Source organism: Diabrotica virgifera, chromosome 5, assembly GCF_917563875.1.
Source record: "Diabrotica virgifera virgifera chromosome 5, PGI_DIABVI_V3a".
In the NCBI taxonomy this organism is placed as follows: domain Eukaryota; kingdom Metazoa; phylum Arthropoda; class Insecta; order Coleoptera; family Chrysomelidae; genus Diabrotica; species Diabrotica virgifera.
The window spans coordinates 178,665,875-178,687,680 of record NC_065447.1 but is presented as its reverse complement, the minus strand read 5'-3'; the positions used below and the strand labels follow the sequence as shown (position 1 = coordinate 178,687,680).

The following is a 21,806-nucleotide window of genomic DNA, read 5'->3' as shown; positions in this document are numbered from 1 at the left end:
AAAAATACGTTTTCAATAATTTTTAAAAATCTATCCAATGACACCAAACACCAATCCCCACTACACCCCCTGGAGGTGGGGTGGGGAGTAACTTTAAAATCTCAAATGGAAACCCCCAGTTTTTGTTGCAAATTTGGATTTCTTACGTAAAAGTAGGCAACTTTTATTTAAGACATTTTTTCGAACTGTGGATAGATGGCGCTATAATTGGGAAAAACAATTTATTCTGATACCATAGGTAAATTATAGAAACGGTCTAATATCTCACGAAATACACTTCCAAATGAGAAACCAAAAAACAGATTTTTAATCTTTTTCGAAAACCTATCGAATAACACCAAACATGACCCTCCAACCCACCCTCTGGAGGTGGGGTGGGGGGTAACTTTAAAATCTTAAATAGCAACCCCCACTTTTTATTGCAGATTCGTATTCGTCATAAAAAATTAAGCAACATTTATCCGAAACATTTTTTAAAATTTTTGATAGATGGCGCTAATAAATCGTATTTTTCCTATTAAAGCGCCATCTATTAACAATTCTAAAAAATGTTTCGAATAAATGGTGCTTAGTTGTTCATGGCGGATACGAATCTGTAATAAAAAGTGGGGGTTGCTATTTAAGATTTTAAAGTTACCCCCCACCCCACCTCCAGGGGGTGGGTTGGAGGGTCACGTTTGGTGTTATTCGAAAGGTTTTCGAAAAAGATTAAAAATCTGTTTTTTAGTTTCTCATTTGGAAGTGCATTTCGTGAGATACTAGACCGTTTCTATAATTTACCTATGGTATCAGGATAAATCGTTTTTCCCAATTATAGCGCCATCTATCCACAGTTCGAAAAAATGTCTTGAATAAAAGTTGCTTACTTTTACGTAACGAATTAAAATCTGCAAGAAAAACTGGGGGTTTTTATTTAAGATTTTAAAGTTACCCCCCACCCCACCCCCAGGGGGTGTAGTGGGGGTTGATGTTTGGTGTCAGTGGAGAGATTTTTGAAAATTACTGAACATGTATTTTTCAGTTTTTCGATCCGATTTCAGTTTGCGAAATATTCGACCGTTCCACTACTTTTGGGACACCGTGTATAAAATTCAAAAGAAAATACAAAAATATGCAAATACATATGCATATGCACTCTTGCATATTTGCCTGACTCTGATAATCACATTCGTGAGACATTCCAGAATAAGATTCAAGAAGTAGCCCACGCGAAAACTAGTCCAAATCATTTTTTTAACAATTTTTTGTTGCAAATATCAACATTTTCGGCCCGGACAAATTTTTTACAAGTTTTTTGGACCATTCTGGATAAAAAACGTCTCTTATAATTTTTCTTTAAAGTTGATAGTTTTCGAGTTAAAATAATTTTAAAATTGAAAAAAAAAATGAAAAATGGTGATTTTCAAGGCTTAATAACTTGGTTAAAAGTTACTACTTTGAAAGTCAGAAAGTGACTAAATCAAAGTTTAAAGCTACAAGATCCTGAAGAAATTTTTGTTATTATTTGATTATTAAGCTATTATTTTTAAGTAATAATAATGAGCGCCATGCACGTATTAGGCGGCCGTCCATGATGAGTGCAGAGATGCCATTCAGGCAGTCCAATGGCGCATCCCACTTGCACTCACATTTACAGCCGCGTAAATACGATCTTACCGCTCATTATTAATAATTAAAAATAACAGCTTAGTAATAAATTAATGGCACACATTTCTTCAGAATCATGTAGGGGGAGCTTTAAATTTGATTTAGTCACTTTCCGACTTTCATAATTATAATTTTTAATCGAGTTATTAAGTCATAAAAATGGCCATTTTCGCGTTTTTAAAATTTTAAATTGCTTATAACTCGAACACGATCAATTTTGGAGAAAAATTATATAGACCTTTTTGGTCCGGAATGGTTCGAAAAATCTAAAAAAAAATTCCGAGCCTAAAATATAGATTTTTGCCGTTTGATTAAAAAAAATTGTTAAAAAAAATTTGGACCACTTTTTGCGTGGGCGACTTCTTGAAGCATATTCTGGGGTGTCTCACGAATGTGATTATGCAAAAAAACCTCATGGGAATATTTTTTCCAACGAACCCGCCGTTTTCGCCTTGTCTAGGGATAGTGCGGCCGATATGTGAAACAATTGCACATTTAATGATACAAGCATAAAATTTGGAACACATATACTACACATATAGAGGTTCAAATTTAGATATGAGGCCATCTCAGATTTTGCCTTTTACAAAAATGGCGGGCATTCAAAATGGCGACTATACATATGTGTTTAATAGTACGATAACTCTTAAACGAAAAGTCCGATTACAACCAAATTTGGTATATAGATTCTTTCTTTGATTTACAAGATGGATGTGGTGAACCAAAAGAATTGGTTTACCAGAAGTTTTTTACTGGTTGTTTATGTAAAAATATGTTTTTTTTTTTCAATTTTTTCCCTCTGTATATATTAATTTTTCAAAAAGGTAATACCGCAATTGAAAAGAGCGTAAAAATATTTTGTAGAAAATATTTTGAACTTTTTAGTTATGTTAATTAGCATTTAATAAATGCATAACTTATCTTCACATGTGCCATGTGTGGCAGAATCGTGCAAATATTATAAGAATTATTGTGAATTTAATCGTAGAATCATATAATATGGACCACACATACTAAACACATCAAGGTTCAAATTTAGATATAAGGCCATCTCAGATTTTACCTTTTACAAAAATGGCGGGCATTCAAAATGGCGACTATACATATGTGACTAATAGCACGATAACTTTTGAACGAAAAGTCTGATTTCAACCAAATTTGGCATATAGGTTTTTCTTTTGATTTATAAGACTAAGGTCTTGAACTGAAAGAGTCGATTTACCAGAAGTTGTGTTTTTCCTAATTTTTATGTAAAAACATGTTGTTTTTTTACCAATTATTTCACCCTGTATATATTAATTTTTTAAAAAGGTAATACAGGCGTTGTAAAGAGCGTAAAAATATTTTTTAGCAAATATTTTGAACTTTTTAGTAATGTTTATTACCAATTAATAAATGCATAACGTATCTTCACATGTACCTATGAACCTTGTGCGTCAGATTCGTGCAAATAATATAAGAATTATTGTGCACTTAATGCTAAAAGCATATAATTTCTGCCACATACACTACACATACAAATATTAAAATTTAGATATGAGGCCATCTCAGATTTTGTCTTTTACAAAAATGGCGGGCATTCAAAATGAATCTGCCGCACATTGCTACATGTGAAGATACGTTATGCATTTATTAAAAGGTAATTAAAATAACTAAAAAGTTCCAAATCTTTCCTAAAAAATATTTTTACACTCTTTTCAATGGCGGTATTACCTTTTTGAAAAATTAATATATACAGGGTGGAAGAATTGAAAAAAAAAACAACATATTTTTACATAAAAAACCGTAAAAACACAACTTCTGGTAAACCGATTCTTCCAGTTCAAAACCTAGATCTTACTCATCAAAAAAAGAACCTTGGTGCCAAATTTGGCTGAAATTGGACTTTTCGTTCAAAAGTTATCGTGCTATTAGTCACATATCTACAGCCGCCATTTTGAATGCTCGCCATTTTTGTAAAAGGCAAAATCTGAGATGGCCTCATATCTAAGTTTGAACTTTTATATGTGTAGTATATGTGGTCCACATTATATGCTTCTACCATTAAATGCACAATAATTCTTATAATATTTGCACGAATCTACAACACATAGGTACATGTGAAGATATGTTATGCATTTATTAAATGGTAATTAACATAACTAAAAAGTTCAAAATATTTCCTAAAACACATTCTTATGCTCTTTTCAATGGCGGTATTACCATTTTGAAAAATTAATATATACAGGGTGAAAAATTTGAAAATAAATTATTTACATAATATAAAATAGTTTTACATAAGATACCAGATAAAACATAACTTCTGGTAAACCGATTCATCCAGTTCACGATATCGATCTTGTAAATCACAAAAAGAACCTATGTAGCAAATTTGGTTGAAATCTGACTTTTCATTCAAAAGATATCGTGCTAATAGTCACATATGTATAGTCGCCCATTTTGAATGACCGCCATTTTTGTAAAAGGCAAAATCTGAGATGGCCTCATATCTAAATTTATACCTTTATATGTGCAGTATATGTGAACCAAATTATATGCTTGTATCATTAAATGTGCAATTCTTAATAATATTTGCACGAATCTGCCGCACTAGGAGTCATATTATGTGATCAAAATAGCAAGAGCTATATCATATCATCAATCTCCAGAAGAAGTATCGGACGACGCGACGACGCAAAAGATAAAGTGACAATATCTATAGAGGTATCAATCCAATATACAAACAGAATTGCTTAAATCTAAAGGGGAACTTTCACCAACCTTGTTTAACTAATATTCAGAAGATATTATAAACAGAGCCCTTGCTGACCAAGATATAGGAGTTAAAATAAATGGCACTTTAATAAACAATTTGAGATACGCTGATGACACAGTATTAATAGCAGAAACCCCGGAAGATCTCCAAACACTGATAAACAGAATAGTAGAGTGCAGCGAAAAGTTCGGTTTATCACTTAACATAAAAAAACAAAAATAATGATGGTGTCGAAATCTCCACAAAATTTTTCTGACGTAACCGTACATGATCAAAGAATTGAGCGTGTTAGAAAATATAATTACCTGGGAACTGTGATTAATGAAAACAACGACAACTCTGAAGAAATCAAGATCAGAATAGAAAAACCTAGAGCTACTTTTACCAAAATGAAAACAGTTTTATGCGGAAGAGAGCTAAGTTTAAATCTTAAAATTCGCCTGATGAGATGTTACGTGCTGTCAGTTCTTTCCTATGGAATGGAAGCTTGGACACTGAAAAAGATCGATACAAGGAAAATAGAAGCATTCGAGATGTGGATGTACCGCAGGATACTGAGAATATCGTGGACAGAGAGAGTGACAAACATGGAAGTGTTGCGAAGGATGCAGAAAGAAAAAGAACTTGCGCTTACTATTAAAAAGCGCAAACTGCAATACTTGGGACATATAATGAGGGGACAAAAGTACCAGCTACTACAATTAATTATTCAGGGAAAAATAATAGGTAAAAGATCCATTGGCAGAAGAAAACATTCATGGTTGAAGAATTTAAGAGATTGGTACAAGTGCAGCAGCTGCCAATTATTTAGATCTACGGTATCAAAAATACGCATAGCCTTGATGATAGCCAAACTTCGGAACGAGGACGGCACCTGAAGAAGAAGAAGAAGAAAGGGGAAGAACAAGAAGATTTTTATAACTCTCATAAAGCCAAAAAGTCTAAAACTTCTATCATCCGAAAATCATTTAATGGTTGCTAAGCAATAATCAGGTTCAAAAAATTCCCAAATTAGAATTATCTTGAATATAAACAGTAAATTATCACGTGACAGATTATATAATTGGTACCTTTTATTTCCTTGTCTCAAAGCACAGAGGTCAAATCACCGGGTATATAAGAAAGTTGCTGATCGATAACATTTTGTAGTTGATCTCGTATCTTGAACGAACTCACGACAAACAAAAATGAAATTCATCTATTTCTTATTTTCTGTTGTCGCTTTGACTGCATGTGTGTATGCCAACGACCAAGAAGTCTACTTACCTTCAGGTAACTTTTTTTTAATTAATAGTTAATACATTTTTTTAATATCAAATAGATCGCTATGGTTTTTTATGCATTCTCATTATCGAAGAAATACATACATACATAATCGGTTGCCACTTTTACCATTAGGTGTCGAGGATTCCTCCTTTATATAATACTCTCTGCACACATCGCACATAATTAAGAGTTGGCGCAATGATAAGATTTGATCGTTAGTTTAAAACGAATCTATTGGTATAAATTTTATTGAATTTGAGCGACATTATATTTTCCATAAGATGTGTGCGACGTCCTTTACGCCACTTCTTCCTATCTGCTGCTAAAACTTTTGTTCTTGCCACGATGTTCCTCTTTTCTTAAGTATTTCGTTTACACTAGTGTTCCAGCTTTTCCTTGGTCTGCCCCTCGTGCTTTTACCCACTGCTTTGGCCTCCCATGTCATTTCCACTTGTCTCTCACCACTCATTCTTATCATTTGTCCAGCCCATTTTAACTTCTTTTCTTCAACTTTTTCGTTGAGCGATTTTACCTGTAATTCATGTCTTATATCTTCGTTTCTTCTTTTGTCTAATCTTCTTGCTCCCACCACTTTTTTAAGTATCTCATTTCTGTAGCTTGTAATCTTTTTCTTTGTCTGTCATTAAGTACCCAGTTTTCTGCCCCATATATTGTAATTGGCATATATATAGTTTTATATACTGTCATTTTGGTTTTCTTCGATATTTCTTTTTTGTTTAGGAAATTTTTATACAGTGAATAATAATTTCTCGTTGCCAATTTTATTCTGTTTCCAATTCCATCTTCTTGTGTACCTTTGTTGTTTAACATTATTCCCAAATACTTAAAGAGGTCTACTTGCTCGATTTTTTGCCCTTCGGTTTCAATATTTACAGTTGCTTCTTTGTTGGCTATTGTCATTACTTTAGTTTTCTCCATATTTATTATTAAGTTGTAGTTTTTTAGTTCTGCAGCCCAGATTCTAATGTTATCTGCGAGAGCCTTTTCAGTTCTTGCAACTAATACAATGTCATCAGCAAATGCACAGGCTTTAATTTTTATTTGTTGCAAATTTCTATACCCTATAGCGCATTTTTTAGTTTTTTTCCAACACTTTTTAATAACTTCATCCATAACGGAAATAAATAACAGTGGGCTCAACACTCCACCTTGTCTAACCCCGTCGTTATTAGAAAATTCGCCGGAGATTAAGTTACTTGTCCTGACCTGGTTTTTTGTGTTGACATACAAACCCTTTATTACACTTACAAGTTCTTCATCTACTTCCTTGTATATCAGGCTTTGCCATATTTCTTCTCTATTGACCATGTCAAACGCCTTTTTCATATCTAAAAAGCCAGGTACAGTGTATCGTTTTTTAACAGTGTTTTTTCAGTAATTTTCTGTAGTGTGAATATATGATCTTGTACGCTGTGTGATGGTCTAAATCCACTTTGTATATCCGCCAGTCGAGGCTCAACTACTTCTCGTAGTTTCTTTTCTAGGATAATTTTGTAGATTTTCAACGCCGAGCAGAGAAGTGATATACCCCTATAATTACTGCACTCTTTCCTCTCTCCCTTTTTGTGCATAGGCAGTATTATTGAAATGTTCCAATCCTCTGGGATTTTTTTGTTTGTCCACGCTAAATTTAGTAGGTCATGTAATTCTTGTTTACCCTGTTGTCCACGATATTTCAATAATTCAGCATATATTCCGTCGATCCCTGATGCTTTACCAAATTTTAGTTTTTCTAGTGCATCTTTAACTTCTTCCATCTTTATTTTAGTTTCATAAACGACTTCTTGCCCTCTTTCAGGTGTTTCATCTGTTATCTGTGTGCGATTCTCTGCTGTTGTATTTTCATTGTTTAAAAGTTCCTTGAAATATTCTCTCCACCTTTCTATAATGGGCTAATCCTCAGTTATTATATTTCCATTTCTATCTTTTATCTGCTGTAGTTTAATTTCCGTTTTACTTCTCATATTCTTTAATACTCTATAAAATAATTTTTTATTTTGGGTAATATTTTCTTCCATAGTTCTTCCAAATTCTTCCCAGGCATTCTGCTTTTCTTGTTTTATCCTTACTTTAACTTTGTTGCGCTGTTCCATGTATTTATCGTATGCGTCTTGATTTCTTTTTTGTATGTATATTTTCCATAGCCTTTTCTTTTCTCTGACTTCTTTTTTAATATCGTTGTTCCACCAGCTTGTCTGCTTTTTATGGTTATTTCTTCTGGTATACCCGCAAACTTGCCCTGCTGTTTCTAATAGTATTGCCTTAAATCTGATCCACTTTTCTTCCACATTTTTACTTTGTCTTCTCTTTTCAATCCTTGCAAACTGTTTTGATGTTTTTTCTATATACTGATTTCTTGTTTGCAAGTTTCTCAGTTTATAGGTTCTTATTCTTCCGCTATAGTTTTTGTTTTGTATCTGTTTTCGGTCCTCGACCTATATCATAGTCACTACCTATATCATAGCTTCTTTTCACTCTGACATCTTTAACTTTACTCCTTTTTTCTCGAGGAACAATTATGAACTCTATTATTGATTTTTCATTTCGCTGGAGCATTTCTCTTGTTACCTTGTGTATCTCTTTGTGTTCAAAGAAAGTGTTGGCTATAACTAAATCATTATCTATACAAAACTCTAGCAATCTTTTTCCGTTTTTATTAATTGTGTTTTCTCCGTGCCTACCTATAGCTCCTTGCCATTTCATGTTTTCGTTTCCCACTCTAGCATTGAAGTCTCCAAATATTATGAGTGTTCCCTCATAATCTTCTACTGTCTGCTGTAGTTGTTCCCAAAATTGATTTTTGTCCTTTGCTTTGTCACTTTCTCCAGGTGCGTATATTACAATCAAAGTTATAATATCGCTTTTACTACAATTCATTGATACTTTCAATAGTCCTTCATTGATGAACTCCCAATTTCTTATACCTTTTACTTTATCTTTGGGTATCAAACAGGCTACTCCGGCTCTGGCCCATTCAGTTTCCTTTACACCACTGTATATTAATAGATTTCCATCTCCTATTATTTGTGTCCCAGCTCCCTTTTCTTTTGTCTCAGTAATGGCTATTGCAGCATAGTTTGTGTTGCTATGGGTTTCTACTAATTCTAACTCTTTTCCACTTATTCCTCTAACATTCCATGTCGCTGTTCTCCATACCTCTCCTTTCTTATCTATAACTTTCAGTTCCATTTCTTTTTCCGTTTTCATTACCGAATTTGTCATAGTTTTGTCCGCCTCTGCTTTTATTAGTTTTTTGGATTAGCTCTGTTGCTCTCTTTTTCAATTGTGCCAGTTACTATATTCCATTTCCATATTTCATCATTTATAATGATCTTCTGGTATTTAACTTTTACAACATTACCTTTTTGTCTCTGTTCATCTGCATATTCTCTTAGTTGTTTTTGAATCTCTCTTTCTTGGATCGTATAGTCATCATCAATAAAAAGTTTTCTTCCTTTAATATGTCTTAACTTGTTCTTATTTTTCATTACGTCTGCTTTATCACCATATGTACTCAATTCTAACTTGCACATTCCCTTATTCAGTTTCGTTGTCTCTTTTATCTCACACTTTGTTCCAAGAAAAGATTGCAACTTATTCTCTATATCTTCTTTTAGCTCTATAGTATCACCTGCAGTTTCAAATCCGGTGATAATAATGTTATTTCGGCGTTCTTTCTTTTCCATAGTTTCAAGTTTATATTCTAGCACCCTGATTTTAGTTTTCATTACTTCATTTTCTCTCCTAATCTCTTTTACTTCTTCCAAACTCTGCTTCCATTCACTTGTCAAATCTTTGACAATTTTTATTAATTCTTTAAGCTCAGTTCTCATTTCTTTCATTTCATTTGCTATCTCTCTCATTCCGTTTGTTACTTCTTTAACAATCTCGCTCATTTCATCCATTCCGTATTCCTCTGATACGCCTATTTACATGTGTAATATGTGTTGCCTATCTGCTAGCGCCAACGATCATCTACAATTCAACCTTGCGGATAGATAAACGCTACCAACAGATAAGACGCCACGTTATTTTGATTTCAGCCTACCTCGAATATTATTAGTCCTATTCTGTCACTAACACTTTCAGCACTTTGTTGTAGTACCTATATTATTTGCTCACATAGTTCATTCTTTCACGGTTTTTGCTCTAAATTTTAAAGAACCGCTTGGATTGACATGAAATTTGGCATACGTATAGCTTACATGTCAAAGAAAAAAAGTGATATTGTGCCGATGTGTGCTTTTGCCCTGGGGGTGACTTTCACCCCCTATTGGGGGTGAAAAAATACATGTTCAAAATAAGTCCGGAAATGGATAAATTGACTAATTTTAAGTAACTTTTGTTCTATAGAGCTTTTTCGCCAAGTCAACACTTTTCGAGTTATTTGCGAGTGAATAAGTTCATTTTTCAACAAAATAACCACATTTTTAGACGATTCTTCGCAAATAACTCAAAAAGTACGTATTTTGTCGAAAAAAACGTTCCTAGCAAAAATATTTAATATAAAAAAGTAAAAAGAACGGTGTACGCTTTAGGTCTCTGGATCTCGTAGAACCAGAGTTATAGTCAATGAAAAATAGATTCATATTCACCAAATTTTAAATAGAATATTTCGACGTGAAATATCCAAAAAATTAAGCACTTTTTTGGGGAAAACCCAATATAACTTTTTAAAGTGTTTAAAAAAATATTTATTTTTGTTTTTACAAAAAGTTTCTAGCATTAAATTTAAGCAAGTTACGCTCAAAATAAAGTTGGTCCCTTTTGTTTTTGCAAAAAAAATTCGGGAAGACCACCCCCTAATTAGTAATTAGCAACTTAAATGAAATTAATCGTTACCGCTCCACAAATTATTTTACTTATGTTGTGTTTATATGATCTGTAAGTTTCATCGATTCAAAGTGCTTATTTTTGAAAAAATTTGGTTTCAAAATAAAATTTTTAAAAATTTAAATTTTGAAAAATATGCTTTTTTTCAAAATAACTTAAAAATTGTTAGAGATACCAAAAATCTCGAAAAACAAAAAAAGTCAGATTTGCTTTTCTGAATATCATGTATTTTTTTGTTTTTCTGTTAGACAAAATTGATTAAGATTTGGTGTTTCTAAATGTGCATACATTCGTGATCAGTGACTCGTTCAACCCCTTTTAACTACAGCCCTTTCAATAATAAGGTCTCTGAGCCGATGAGACTTACAGATCGTATAAACAATATATACACGAGTCAAGAAACTTGTGAAGTCGTAACGATTAAGTTCATTTAAGATACTAATTAGGGGGTGATATTCTCGATTTTTTTACCAAAACCAAAAGGGACTAACTTTATTTTGAGCGTAACTTGTTTAATTTTGATGTTAGAAATTTCTTTTAAAAAGTAAAATGAAGCTTTTTTTAAACACTTTAAATAAGTTGTAATGAATTTTCCCCGAAATGTGCTTAATTTTTGGTTATTTCACGTTAAAATATTCCATTTGGAATTTGACGAATATGAACCTATTTTTCATTAGCTATAACTCTGCTTCTACTAGGTGTAGAGACGTGATATATACACCATTTTTTTAAATTTTTACAGGCTATATTTTCGCTAAGAATGTTTTTTTGGCAAAATAATTACTATTTGAGTTATTTACGAAAAACCGTCTAAAAGCGTGGTTATTTTGTTGAAAAAATGAACATATTCACTGCCAAATAACTCGAAAAGTATTGACTTAGTGAAAAAACTTTATAGAAGAAAAGTTACTTAAAATTAGCCAGTTTATCCATTTCCTGACTTTCTTTGAACGAATATTTTTTCACCCCCAAGAGGGGCTGAAAACCACCCCCAGGACAAAAGCACATATCGGCACAATATCACTTTTTCTCTTTGACTTGTTAGCTTTGTGTATGCCAAATTTCATGTCAATCCAAGCGGTTCTTTAAAATTTAGAGGTATTGCAATATTTTACCGTTAAAGAATGGACTAACAGTTCACTCTTACAATTTATAATTCTCGATATTTCCGAAATTCGGATGAAATGTCAGAGCACACAAAATTGCGTTGTTTATCAGCACAGTGGCGTACCTCTTCCATCCTCATTATCGAAGAAATACTGTTTTAGAAATGTGTGCCTTCTTGTAAAATCCCCATTTTTACTACATACTGCCATTTTCGTTACGTAGGTCAATACTCAATAGTTTCATCAATAGGTCACAAAATCTAATTTTTAAACCAATACATACATATTTCTGTTTGGCTGACATTGCTTCTGCCATTTATTTTGCTTTATATTCTAAGCCGTAAGATACCGTATTTTTATGTCTAACCCTGCATACTTTATCAAATGCCTGTTTAAAATCTATGAACATCTGATGAAGCTTATGATCAAACTCCCAGAATTTGCCCATTATCTGCCTTATTTTGAATAGCTGGTCAATACTAGAGCGTCCCGGTCTAAATCCGCTGAAATAGTACGTTCTTTAAAGGTAAAATATTTCAAAACCTCTAGATTTTAAAGAACCGCTTGGATTGACATCAAATTTGGCATACACATAGCTAACAAGTCAAATAATAAAAGTGATATTGTGCCGATGTGTGCTTTTGCACTAGCGGTGAATTTTACACCCTTTTGGTGCTGAAAAATATATACTCGAAATAAGTCCGGAAATGGATAAAATGACTAATTCTAAGCAACTTTTGTTCTATAAAGTTTTTTCACCAAAAATGAATAACCATTTTCAATTTCGTTGCACAACGAAAATACAGCCGAACCATATTCCAGTCCAATCAGAGAGTGCTGCAAGCACCTCTACCGGTTTCGAAACTTATTAGTCTCTCATCAGGAGGCACATATGCTGCTCTCCCTGATCCAACCAAAACAAACCCCAGCGTGCAGTCCCGAATTGCAACGAACGAAATGGTATAGATGCCCTAGCGGCAACTGCTAGCAAAAGACTAAGTTTTCACTCTAATGGCATATAACATATCCCACCAGAATGAAAACAATGGTAACCTTCTCTGGTTACACCTCCGAGGCTTCTACAATTTGCAAGCCATACGGATGCTGAGACTAAGGAAGATGAGGGACTTCTACAATTTACAATTCACGTCACATCTGCTCAGCGCGGTAAAGTTCCAACGAGACTGGTTCCCTTCATACTCCACACAGAGTAAATGTAAATCAAAAATGAATAACCATTTTCAATTTCGTTGCAAAACGAAAATACAGCCGAACCATATTCCAGTCCAATCAGAGAGTGCTGCAAGCACCTCTACCGGTTTCGAAACTTATTAGTCTCTCATCAGGAGGCACATATGCTGCTCTCCCTGATCCAACCAAAACAAACCCCAGCGTGCAGTCCCGAATTGCAACGAACGAAATGGTATAGATGCCCTAGCGGCAACTGCTAGCAAAAGACTAAGTTTTCACTTTAATGGCATATAACATATCCCACCAGAATGAAAACAATGGAACCAGTCTCGTTGGAACTTTACCGCGCTGAGCAGATGTGACGTGAATTGTAAATTGTAGAATTCCCTCATCTTCCTTAGTCTCAGCATCCGTATGGCTTGCAAATTGCAGAAGCCTCGGAGGTGTAACCAGAGAAGGTTCCCATTGTTTTCATTCTGGTGGGATATGTTATATGCCATTAGAGTGAAAACTTAGTCTTTTGTTAGCAGTTGCCGCTAGGGCATCTATACCATTTCGTTCGTTGCAATTCGGGACTGCACGCTGGGGTTTGTTTTGGTTGGATCAGGGAGAGCAGCATATGTGCCTCCTGATGAGAGACTAATAAGTTTCGAAACCGGTAGAGGTGCTTGCAGCACTCTCTGATTGGACTGGAATATGGTTCGGCTGTATTTTCGTTTTGCAACGAAATTGAAAATGGTTATTCATTTTTGATTTACATTTACTCTGTGTGGAGTATGAAGGGAACCAGTCTCGTTGGAACTTTACCGCGCTGAGCAGATGTGACGTGAATTGTAAATTGTAGAATTCCCTCATCTTCCTTAGTCTCAGCATCCGTATGGCTTGCAAATTGTAGAAGCCTCGGAGGTGTAACCAGAGAAGGTTCCCATTGTTTTCATTCTGGTGGGATATGTTATATGCCATTAGAGTGAAAACTTAGTCTTTTGCTAGCAGTTGCCGCTAGGGCATCTATACCATTTCGTTCGTTGCAATTCGGGACTGCACGCTGGGGTTTGTTTTTGTTGGATCAGGGAGAGCAGCATATGTGCCTCCTGATGAGAGACTAATAAGTTTCGAAACCGGTAGAGGTGCTTGCAGCACTCTCTGATTGGACTGGAATATGGTTCGGCTGTATTTTCGTTTTGCAACGAAATTGAAAACGGTTATTCATTTTTGATTTACATTTACTCTGTGTGGAGTATGAAGGGAACCAGTCTCGTTGGAACTTTACCGCGCTGAGCAGATGTGACGTGAATTGTAAATTGTAGAATTCCCTCATCTTCCTTAGTCTCAGCATCCGTATGGCTTGCAAATTGTAGAAGCCTCGGAGGTGTAACCAGAGAAGGTTCCCATTGTTTTCATTCTGGTGGGATATGTTATATGCCATTAGAGTGAAAACTTAGTCTTTTGCTAGCAGTTGCCGCTAGGGCATCTATACCATTTCGTTCGTTGCAATTCGGGACTGCACGCTGGGGTTTGTTTTGGTTGGATCAGGGAGAGCAGCATATGTGCTTCCTGATGAGAGACTAATAAGTTTCGAAACCGGTAGAGGTGCTTGCAGCACTCTCTGATTGGACTGGAATATGGTTCGGCTGTATTTTCGTTTTGCAACGAAATTGAAAATGGTTATTCATTTTTGATTTACATTTACTCTGTGTGGAGTATGAAGGGAACCAGTCTCGTTGGAACTTTACCGCGCTGAGCAGATGTGACGTGAATTGTAAATTGTAGAATTCCCTCATCTTCCTTAGTCTCAGCATCCGTATGGCTTGCAAATTGTAGAAGCCTCGGAGGTGTAACCAGAGAAGGTTCCCATTGTTTTCATTCTGGTGGGATATGTTATATGCCATTAGAGTGAAAACTTAGTCTTTTTTTTTCACCAAGTTAATACTTTCCGGGTTATTTGCGAGTGATAATGTTAATTTTTCTACAAAATAACCACGTTTTCAGACGGTTTTTCGTAAATAACTCAAAAAGCAAGTAATTGGTCGAAAAAAAAATTCTTATCACAAATATAGCACATAAAAGAGTGAAAACGTGGTGTATAAATTAGGTCACTAAACCTAGTATAAAGCAGAATTATAGCTAGTGAAAAATAGGTTCATATTCGCCAAATTCCAAATCGAATAGTTTACCGTGCCATAACCAAAAAACGAAGCACTTTTTTGGGAAAAGCTCATTTTAACTTTTTTAAAGTGTTTAAAAAATTCTTATTTTTGTTTTTTTTTTTTAAATTAGCATCAAAAGTAAACAAGTTACGCTCAAAATAAAGTTGGTCGTTTTTTTGATAAGAAATCGGGAAATTTACCCCCTAATTATTAGCATTTCAAGTAAACTTAATTGTTACCACTTCATAAGTTTTTTACTAGCGTATGTATTGACCATATGATCTGTAAGTTTTATCGGTTTAATGTCCTTATTTTTGAAAGAGCTGTAGTTATAGTCTGTTCGCTAAACTCAGACGCAACTTTCTAGATATTCTAGTCGGTAATTTTGCCAATTTTAGCAAAATTGGCAAAAAATAATTTTTAAATAGTTAGTAATCACTAAATATTTAGTAATTTTGCCAATTTTTGCAAAATTGGCAAAAAACAAAAAAAATATCGACTAAAATATCTAGCCAGTTGCGTCTGAGTTTAGCGAACCGACTATAAAAGGGCTTGAACGCGTCACTTATCACGAGTGTATGCTATTTTAGAAACATCGAATCTTAACCAATTTTTGTCTTACAGAAAAACAAAAAAAAATATTCAGAAAAGTAAAGCCGACTTTTTTATTGTTTAAGATTTTTGGTATCTCATAGCAATTTTTAAGTTGTTTTGAAAAAAAAAAAATTTTCAAAATTAATATTTTTAAAAATTTTATTTTAAAACCAATTTATTTCAGAAATAAGCACTTTGAATCGATGGAACTTACAGATAATATAAACACAACATAAGTAAAGTAACTTGTGAAGCGGTAACGATTAATTTCATTTAAGTTGCTAATTGGGGGTGATTTTCCTGATTTTTTTTTGCCAAAACAAAAGGGACCAACTTTATTTTGAGCGTAACTTGCTTACATTTGATGCTAGAATTTTTTTTTAAAAAGGGAAATAAAGCTTTTTTTTAAACATTTTAAAAAAGTTGTAGAGTGTTTTCCCGAAAAAGAATGCTTGATTATTTGGATATTTCACATTGAAGTATTCTATTTGGAATTTTAGAATATGAACCTATTTTTTCACTAGCTATAACTTTGCTGTTGCTACGTATAGAGACATAATATATACACCGTTTTTTTCACTTTTTTATACGCTATAGTTTTGCTAAGAATATTTTTTTCGACAAAATGCTTACATTTTGAGTTATTTGCGAAAAACCGTCTAAAAACGAGGTTATCTTGTTGAAAAATTAACATATTCACTTGCAAATAACTCGAAAAGTATTGATTTGGTGAAAAGCTCTATAGAACAAAAGTTGCTTAAAATTAGTCAGTTTATCCATTTAAGGACTTATATTGGACATATATTCTTTCACCCCCATGGCAAAAGCACACATCGGCACCATACCACTTTTTTACTTTGACATGTTAGACATATGCCAAATTTCATGTCAATCCAAGCGGTTCTTTAAAATTTACAGCAAAAACCGTTAAAGAATGTACTAAAAGTCCGCAACGATTTTTTGTGTGTACGTGTTGGGTTTTTTCTATCATTAGGTATGTTAGCAAGGAATTTATAGGTGGTATTTAGGAGCGTTATTCCTCGGTAGTTAATAAATATTATATTTTGTTGACCCCATCTAGTACCTATTATTAATTTTTCTTGCTGTCCAATATATATTCAACAAGCATCTATGAATCCACTTTTTCAATGCTTCAATTCTGTTCGTGATCGATTCTTTTATTCTGCACCATAAAAGAGTACAGACCAGTACAGACCAAACATAGAACTTATTCATTCTTTGTCTTAGTTTTAATATGAGATAATTATTGCAAAGGAATGACTTCATTTTCATAAAAGTAATGTCAGTCATTGCTATGCTGCGTTCTATTTCTATATCTGGATCTAGTTGGTTCAGCACGACAGTTCCCAAATATGCCATTTTGTGAACTTTTTCAACTTGGACTTCATTTATTTGAAGCTCTGCCTCTGGATGGGAATACGATTAAAGAATAAAAATTTGGCTTTGTTTGAGTTTTTTTAGTGCCCATTTCTTCTCGTTTTTCGTGAATACGATCAAGCAGAATTTTGAAACCTTCAATATTTTCTGACAGAATTACTGCAACCTAATTACATTAAAAAGTATTTCCCCATTGATTTTTATTCCGGTAAATAACCGGTCCGAGTAAACATTGAACAAAGTTAGAGATAAAATGTCTCAACTTTTTCTGACTTTTCGTTTTATGGAGATTTCCTCGGTTCAGTTATCTAGAATATTTACATAGCAGTTTGATTCCAGTACAAATTTTTAATGACACGATTACTTGTGTCATCCATTCCTATATATTTTAGCATCTGCATTAATTCCACATGCTTTTTCATCAAGTGCCGTTTCCAAGTGCACGAAGCATGCAAATATTTCTTTTATTTTCCACTCATGTCCTTTCTTTTCTTTTCTTTTCTTTTCTTTTCTTTTCTTTTCTTTTCTTTTCTTTTCTTTTCTTTTCTTTTCTTTTCTTTTCTTTTCTTTTCTTTTCTTTTCTTTTCTTTTATTTTTTTTTCTTTTCTTTTCTTTTCTTTTCATTTCTTTTCTTTTCTTTTCTTTTCTTTTCTTTTCTTTTCTTTTCTTTTCTTTTCTTTTCTTTTCTTTTCTTTTCATTTCTGTTCTTTTCTTTTCTTTTCTTTTCTTTTCTTTTCTTTTCTTTTCTTTTCTTTTCTTTTCTTTTCTTTTCTTCTCTTTTCTTTTCTTTTCTTTTCTTTTCTTTTCTTTTCTTTTCTTTTCTTTTCTTTTCTTTTCTTTTCTCTTATTTTCTTTTCTTTCCTTTTCTTTTTCTTTTCTTCTGTTTTCGTTTCTTTTCTGTTATTTTCTTTTGTTTTCTGTTTTTTTCCTTTTATTTTCTTTTTTATATTTTATTTTCTTTTTTCTTTTCTTTTAATTTCTTTTCTTTTTTTTTCTTTTTCTTTTCTTTTCTTTTCTTTTCTTTTCTTTTCTTTTCTGTTCTTTTCTTTTCTTTTCTTTTCTTTTCTTTTCTTTTCTTTTCTTTTCTTTTCTTTTCTTTTCTTTTCTTTTCTTTTCCTTTCTTTTCTTTTCTTTTCTTTTCTTCTCTTTTCTTTTCTTTTCTTTTCTTTTCTTTGATCACGATATTTTATGGCCGAGATTCTAATCCTTCTATTTATGTTTATTTCTTTTATGGATTTCAGACAATCGCCATCGAACCATTTCTTTGTTGTCCTGTTTTTTTGTCCTAGTCTTTTATCTGATACGCTTGTCAGAATCAGTTTATATTTATCCAATCAGAGTCTGTATTTTTGTAATACTTACTCTATCTGTGATAGCGCTATACTAATATCACAATAAAGATGCACTGGAAATAAACAAACCACGATACGTTAAATGTTACGAGGAGCAATCCCAAAATATGATTCACAATATATAAACTTTATAAATCATGATTTGGGATTTACAATGTATATACATTATGACAACATGTCTTGGTTTGTTTATTTCTGCTGCATCTTTATATTATAAGTATTACGATTTAAAGCGATTTTGGTATAAGTAGTTGAATTTCCTTTGGAATTTCTGCTCTGTCTCATTGTCCGCAGTAATTCGGTACTACAAAATGATGCTGGAGTATTCTTGTGAAATTTTTGGGACGCTATTCTTCTTTTTATATTTGTTTTTATCAGAAAATAATTCATGTCTCCATTCGCCTCTCTTAGACTTCTTACGTCTAGGCATTTACTACCCCTCCTAGCATCTACCAGAACATTTTATTTCTTCCTACTTTATAAGTAGGCTCAAGGCCTGTTTTACTTCGGTTTTTAGCCTCAATTTACATTGTGTGACCATCTTTTCCTCGGTCGTCCCATTGATCTTCTTCCATTTGGCAATTTGTCTCTACGATTCGTACTATTCTATTTTCTGCTATTCTTTCTATGTGATGATTCCATTCTATTTTCCTTCTTTTGGTCCACATGTTTATGTCTTCTATACCATATCTCGCTCGTATTTTCTCACTTCTTACTACGTCTCTTAGAGTTTGGCTTGTTATTTTTCGTAAGACTTTTATTTCTGCTGTAATCTACCAGAACATGATCGATAGAATTCCGAGCAATCTTGAATTTATTACATAGTAGGTTCTAAGATGATGTAAAGTCTATTGGCCTTGGTCCATTATCAATACTGACACTGTGGAGATTATGGTTATCTCCTGTTGGTGTGTATGCTGCTTACTTCCCAATATTTGCATTGAAATCTACCAAAACAATGTGCATGTCCTCTTTGGGGTGATTAATTTTTGTCAGGTCCCCTAGTTTTTCAAGGACGTTGTCTTTTATTTGCTATTCTTTTCATTTTTTGGTACATCAGCAACAATAAGCAAATAATTATGCAGTTTTTCTTTTAGGCTGATATAACAGAGCCTTTCGTTAACGCGTTTAAATGTTATGACTGAGCCCATAAGATTTTCCTTGACAATGGAGCCAGTGCCGAACTGGTGTTTCTGTTCACTTCAGCTAAAAAATACTATAGATGTTTCTGGATTCAAGTTTTTTTACCTCATGAGTTAGGATTCCCGGCCTATATTGGCTTTGTACGTTCCAGTTTTCTATATTCATTGTCATTTGTCGTCGCTCTTGTCATCCTAAAAGATCCGTTTTTATTCAAGTCACAAGTTTTGTTTTCATAGCTGGTTTTTTTTACAGGAAGGAATAGTAGTTAGTCCCTGGATTAACCCTCTTCCTTTCTCATCCTGGAATTGGAACCAGGCAATGGCAGAGTTATACATTCGGTGGACTTACAGAAGTCAATCAAAAATGTCACTTATTCACAATTCTTTTAAGGATTTTTTTTATTTCCAGGTTTGAAATTAAAACGTGAGAATAAAAAAAAATAAAATTTAGTTTTGTTAAAATTGATAGTGGTTTATTCGTATTTAGTTCACAATTTTGAAGCAACAGTTTAAACTATGCGTAACGTTTTAATTACAGATTGCTATAGACCTGTCGAATACCACCCGAATGGAATTGCTTGTATGGCCCTCATTCCTGTATGGAGGTGGGACGTCAGAGAAGAAGCTTGTGTACGTGACACCTACGGAGGATGCAACCCCACCAACAACAATTTCCCCACCTTGAAAGAATGTAACCAAGTTGCTAGACCCGTTTGTGAAAATTCTAGTGAAGAAGTATTTCGGCCTACTAACAATTAGTTAAATAAAAGTTTTAAAAAAATTTTAAATTCTGATTGTTTTATTTTTTTCAGTTTTCCGGTCTGCATGCATTGCTCTTAATTCTTTAATCGCCTTCCCTGTATTTTATCCAGTTTTGTTTATTTAACATATATTTTTCATTAGTCTGCCTTTTTTATTTTCTTCGTTTCTTGCTTATATTATTCCTTAAGTTTATTATAATAGAACCCCATACCACCCCAACTGTTTCCACCTATTTTTTTTTTAGTTTTTTGGTTATTCCAGAAATCTTTTTAACCTTTTATCACAAAACTTGAAGAACTATCAGCTATTGATAATCTTATCATTACTGGAGATTTTAATTTTCCAAAGACAACCTGCCAATATCTTCATAAAATGCTCAATAAAATGCTCATAATTTGTTTAAAAGATTTTACTCTGGGCTAATTAGCAAAATACAAGGAAAAGTTATTTACCAGCCATTTTATTGCTGGAATCGAATCTTATGATTGTATATATTAACAAGATAGGTATGCAATGTCCGCAGATAGTGTGCTACTTTTTTTATAAACAAAATGGCGCCCGAAAATCGTGTTTTTTCAATGTTTGCTCGATACCTCCAAAGATTTTAACTTTACACCAAAAACACCCAAATAAAAATTCACCGTAATTAAATTCTGCATAGAGACGTGCTTTTCTCGAAAATTTTGCCCTGAAAATGCGGGTTTTTTATTACAAAATCTTTAATTTTCAACTAAAATTTTAGATAAGTAATTGTTTATCAATAATTAAATAACCTAGTAATATAAAAGCTGTTTTTGAATAGATTATAATTCCAGAAACCGATGGAAATTGAATGAAAAGTTTAGCAACAATTGAATTGTTAATTAAAAATAATTTACGGTCGCTATAATAACCCAAATAATTGTGATACATAAGAATAACTACGATTTTTGCATAAAAAGTCACTGTACCTATCTAATATATTTTACAGAATTTAAATTGGACTATTTAAGCGGCCTCAGGAATATTTTAAAATTATAAACATTTTTTTGGCTTATAAACAAATAGAGTATCTCGGGAAATATTAAATTAAACTAAATCGTGAAAACGTTATTGGAATAAAAGCGATAGGACGCTTCTTTTAAAAGAAAAAACGTTTAATTGCGATAAATGGTTTCTGAGATACAACCGGTAAAACTTGACAGGTATTTACGGCAAAGATATAAACAATAGGATCATAATTTTCGAACTATCACCTTTTTATTTTGTCCTCTTTCTTCACACCAATTTTCATATTTTTAAAATGCTCACAACATTTATTATTATAATAAAAACTATCGATATTACGAGTGAAAATTGCCAAAAATAGCAAAATTCCAATCAAAAATTAGGTTGTAGAAAATGTAACCCTCAAAGTTCAAACTCGGTAGACTGTAAAAAATGCATTTTCTCGGCTTCCTATGGAGCAATTTTCTTCATTCTTTTTTTATTCCCAAGTATCTCGAGTAGAGCCATCGAACTAACGCATTATTAAATGTCAAGCTTGCTTTTGTTTTGTTATAATAGATTAACTTATTTATAAGAAAAGAAAACTAAATATTTTTCCAGTTGTA

General features: G+C 33.0%; 1 protein-coding gene across 1 annotated transcript; it reads left to right on the top strand.

The window, feature by feature from the left end:
- The first annotated feature begins 5,479 nt into the window (after window positions 1-5,479).
- On the top strand, window positions 5,480-20,240 carry LOC114334098 (male accessory gland serine protease inhibitor-like). Its single transcript, XM_028284116.2, has 2 exons — window positions 5,480-5,674; window positions 19,991-20,240. Exons 1-2 carry the CDS (start codon window positions 5,590-5,592, stop codon window positions 20,209-20,211), a joined length of 306 nt encoding a protein of 101 aa, XP_028139917.1. The 5' UTR covers window positions 5,480-5,589; the 3' UTR covers window positions 20,212-20,240.
- Window positions 20,241-21,806: the final 1,566 nt, after the last annotated feature.

What these genes read in the sequence shown, in the direction of transcription:
- LOC114334098 (XM_028284116.2), top strand. Translation starts at nt 5,590, where the DNA reads ATGAAATTCATCTATTTCTTATTTTCTGTTGTCGCTTTGACTGCATGT. An exon ending in AGAAGTCTACTTACCTTCAG is followed by an intron (nt 5,675 to 19,990) that starts GTAACTTTTTTT and finishes TTTTAATTACAG; the next exon opens with ATTGCTATAGACCTGTCGAA.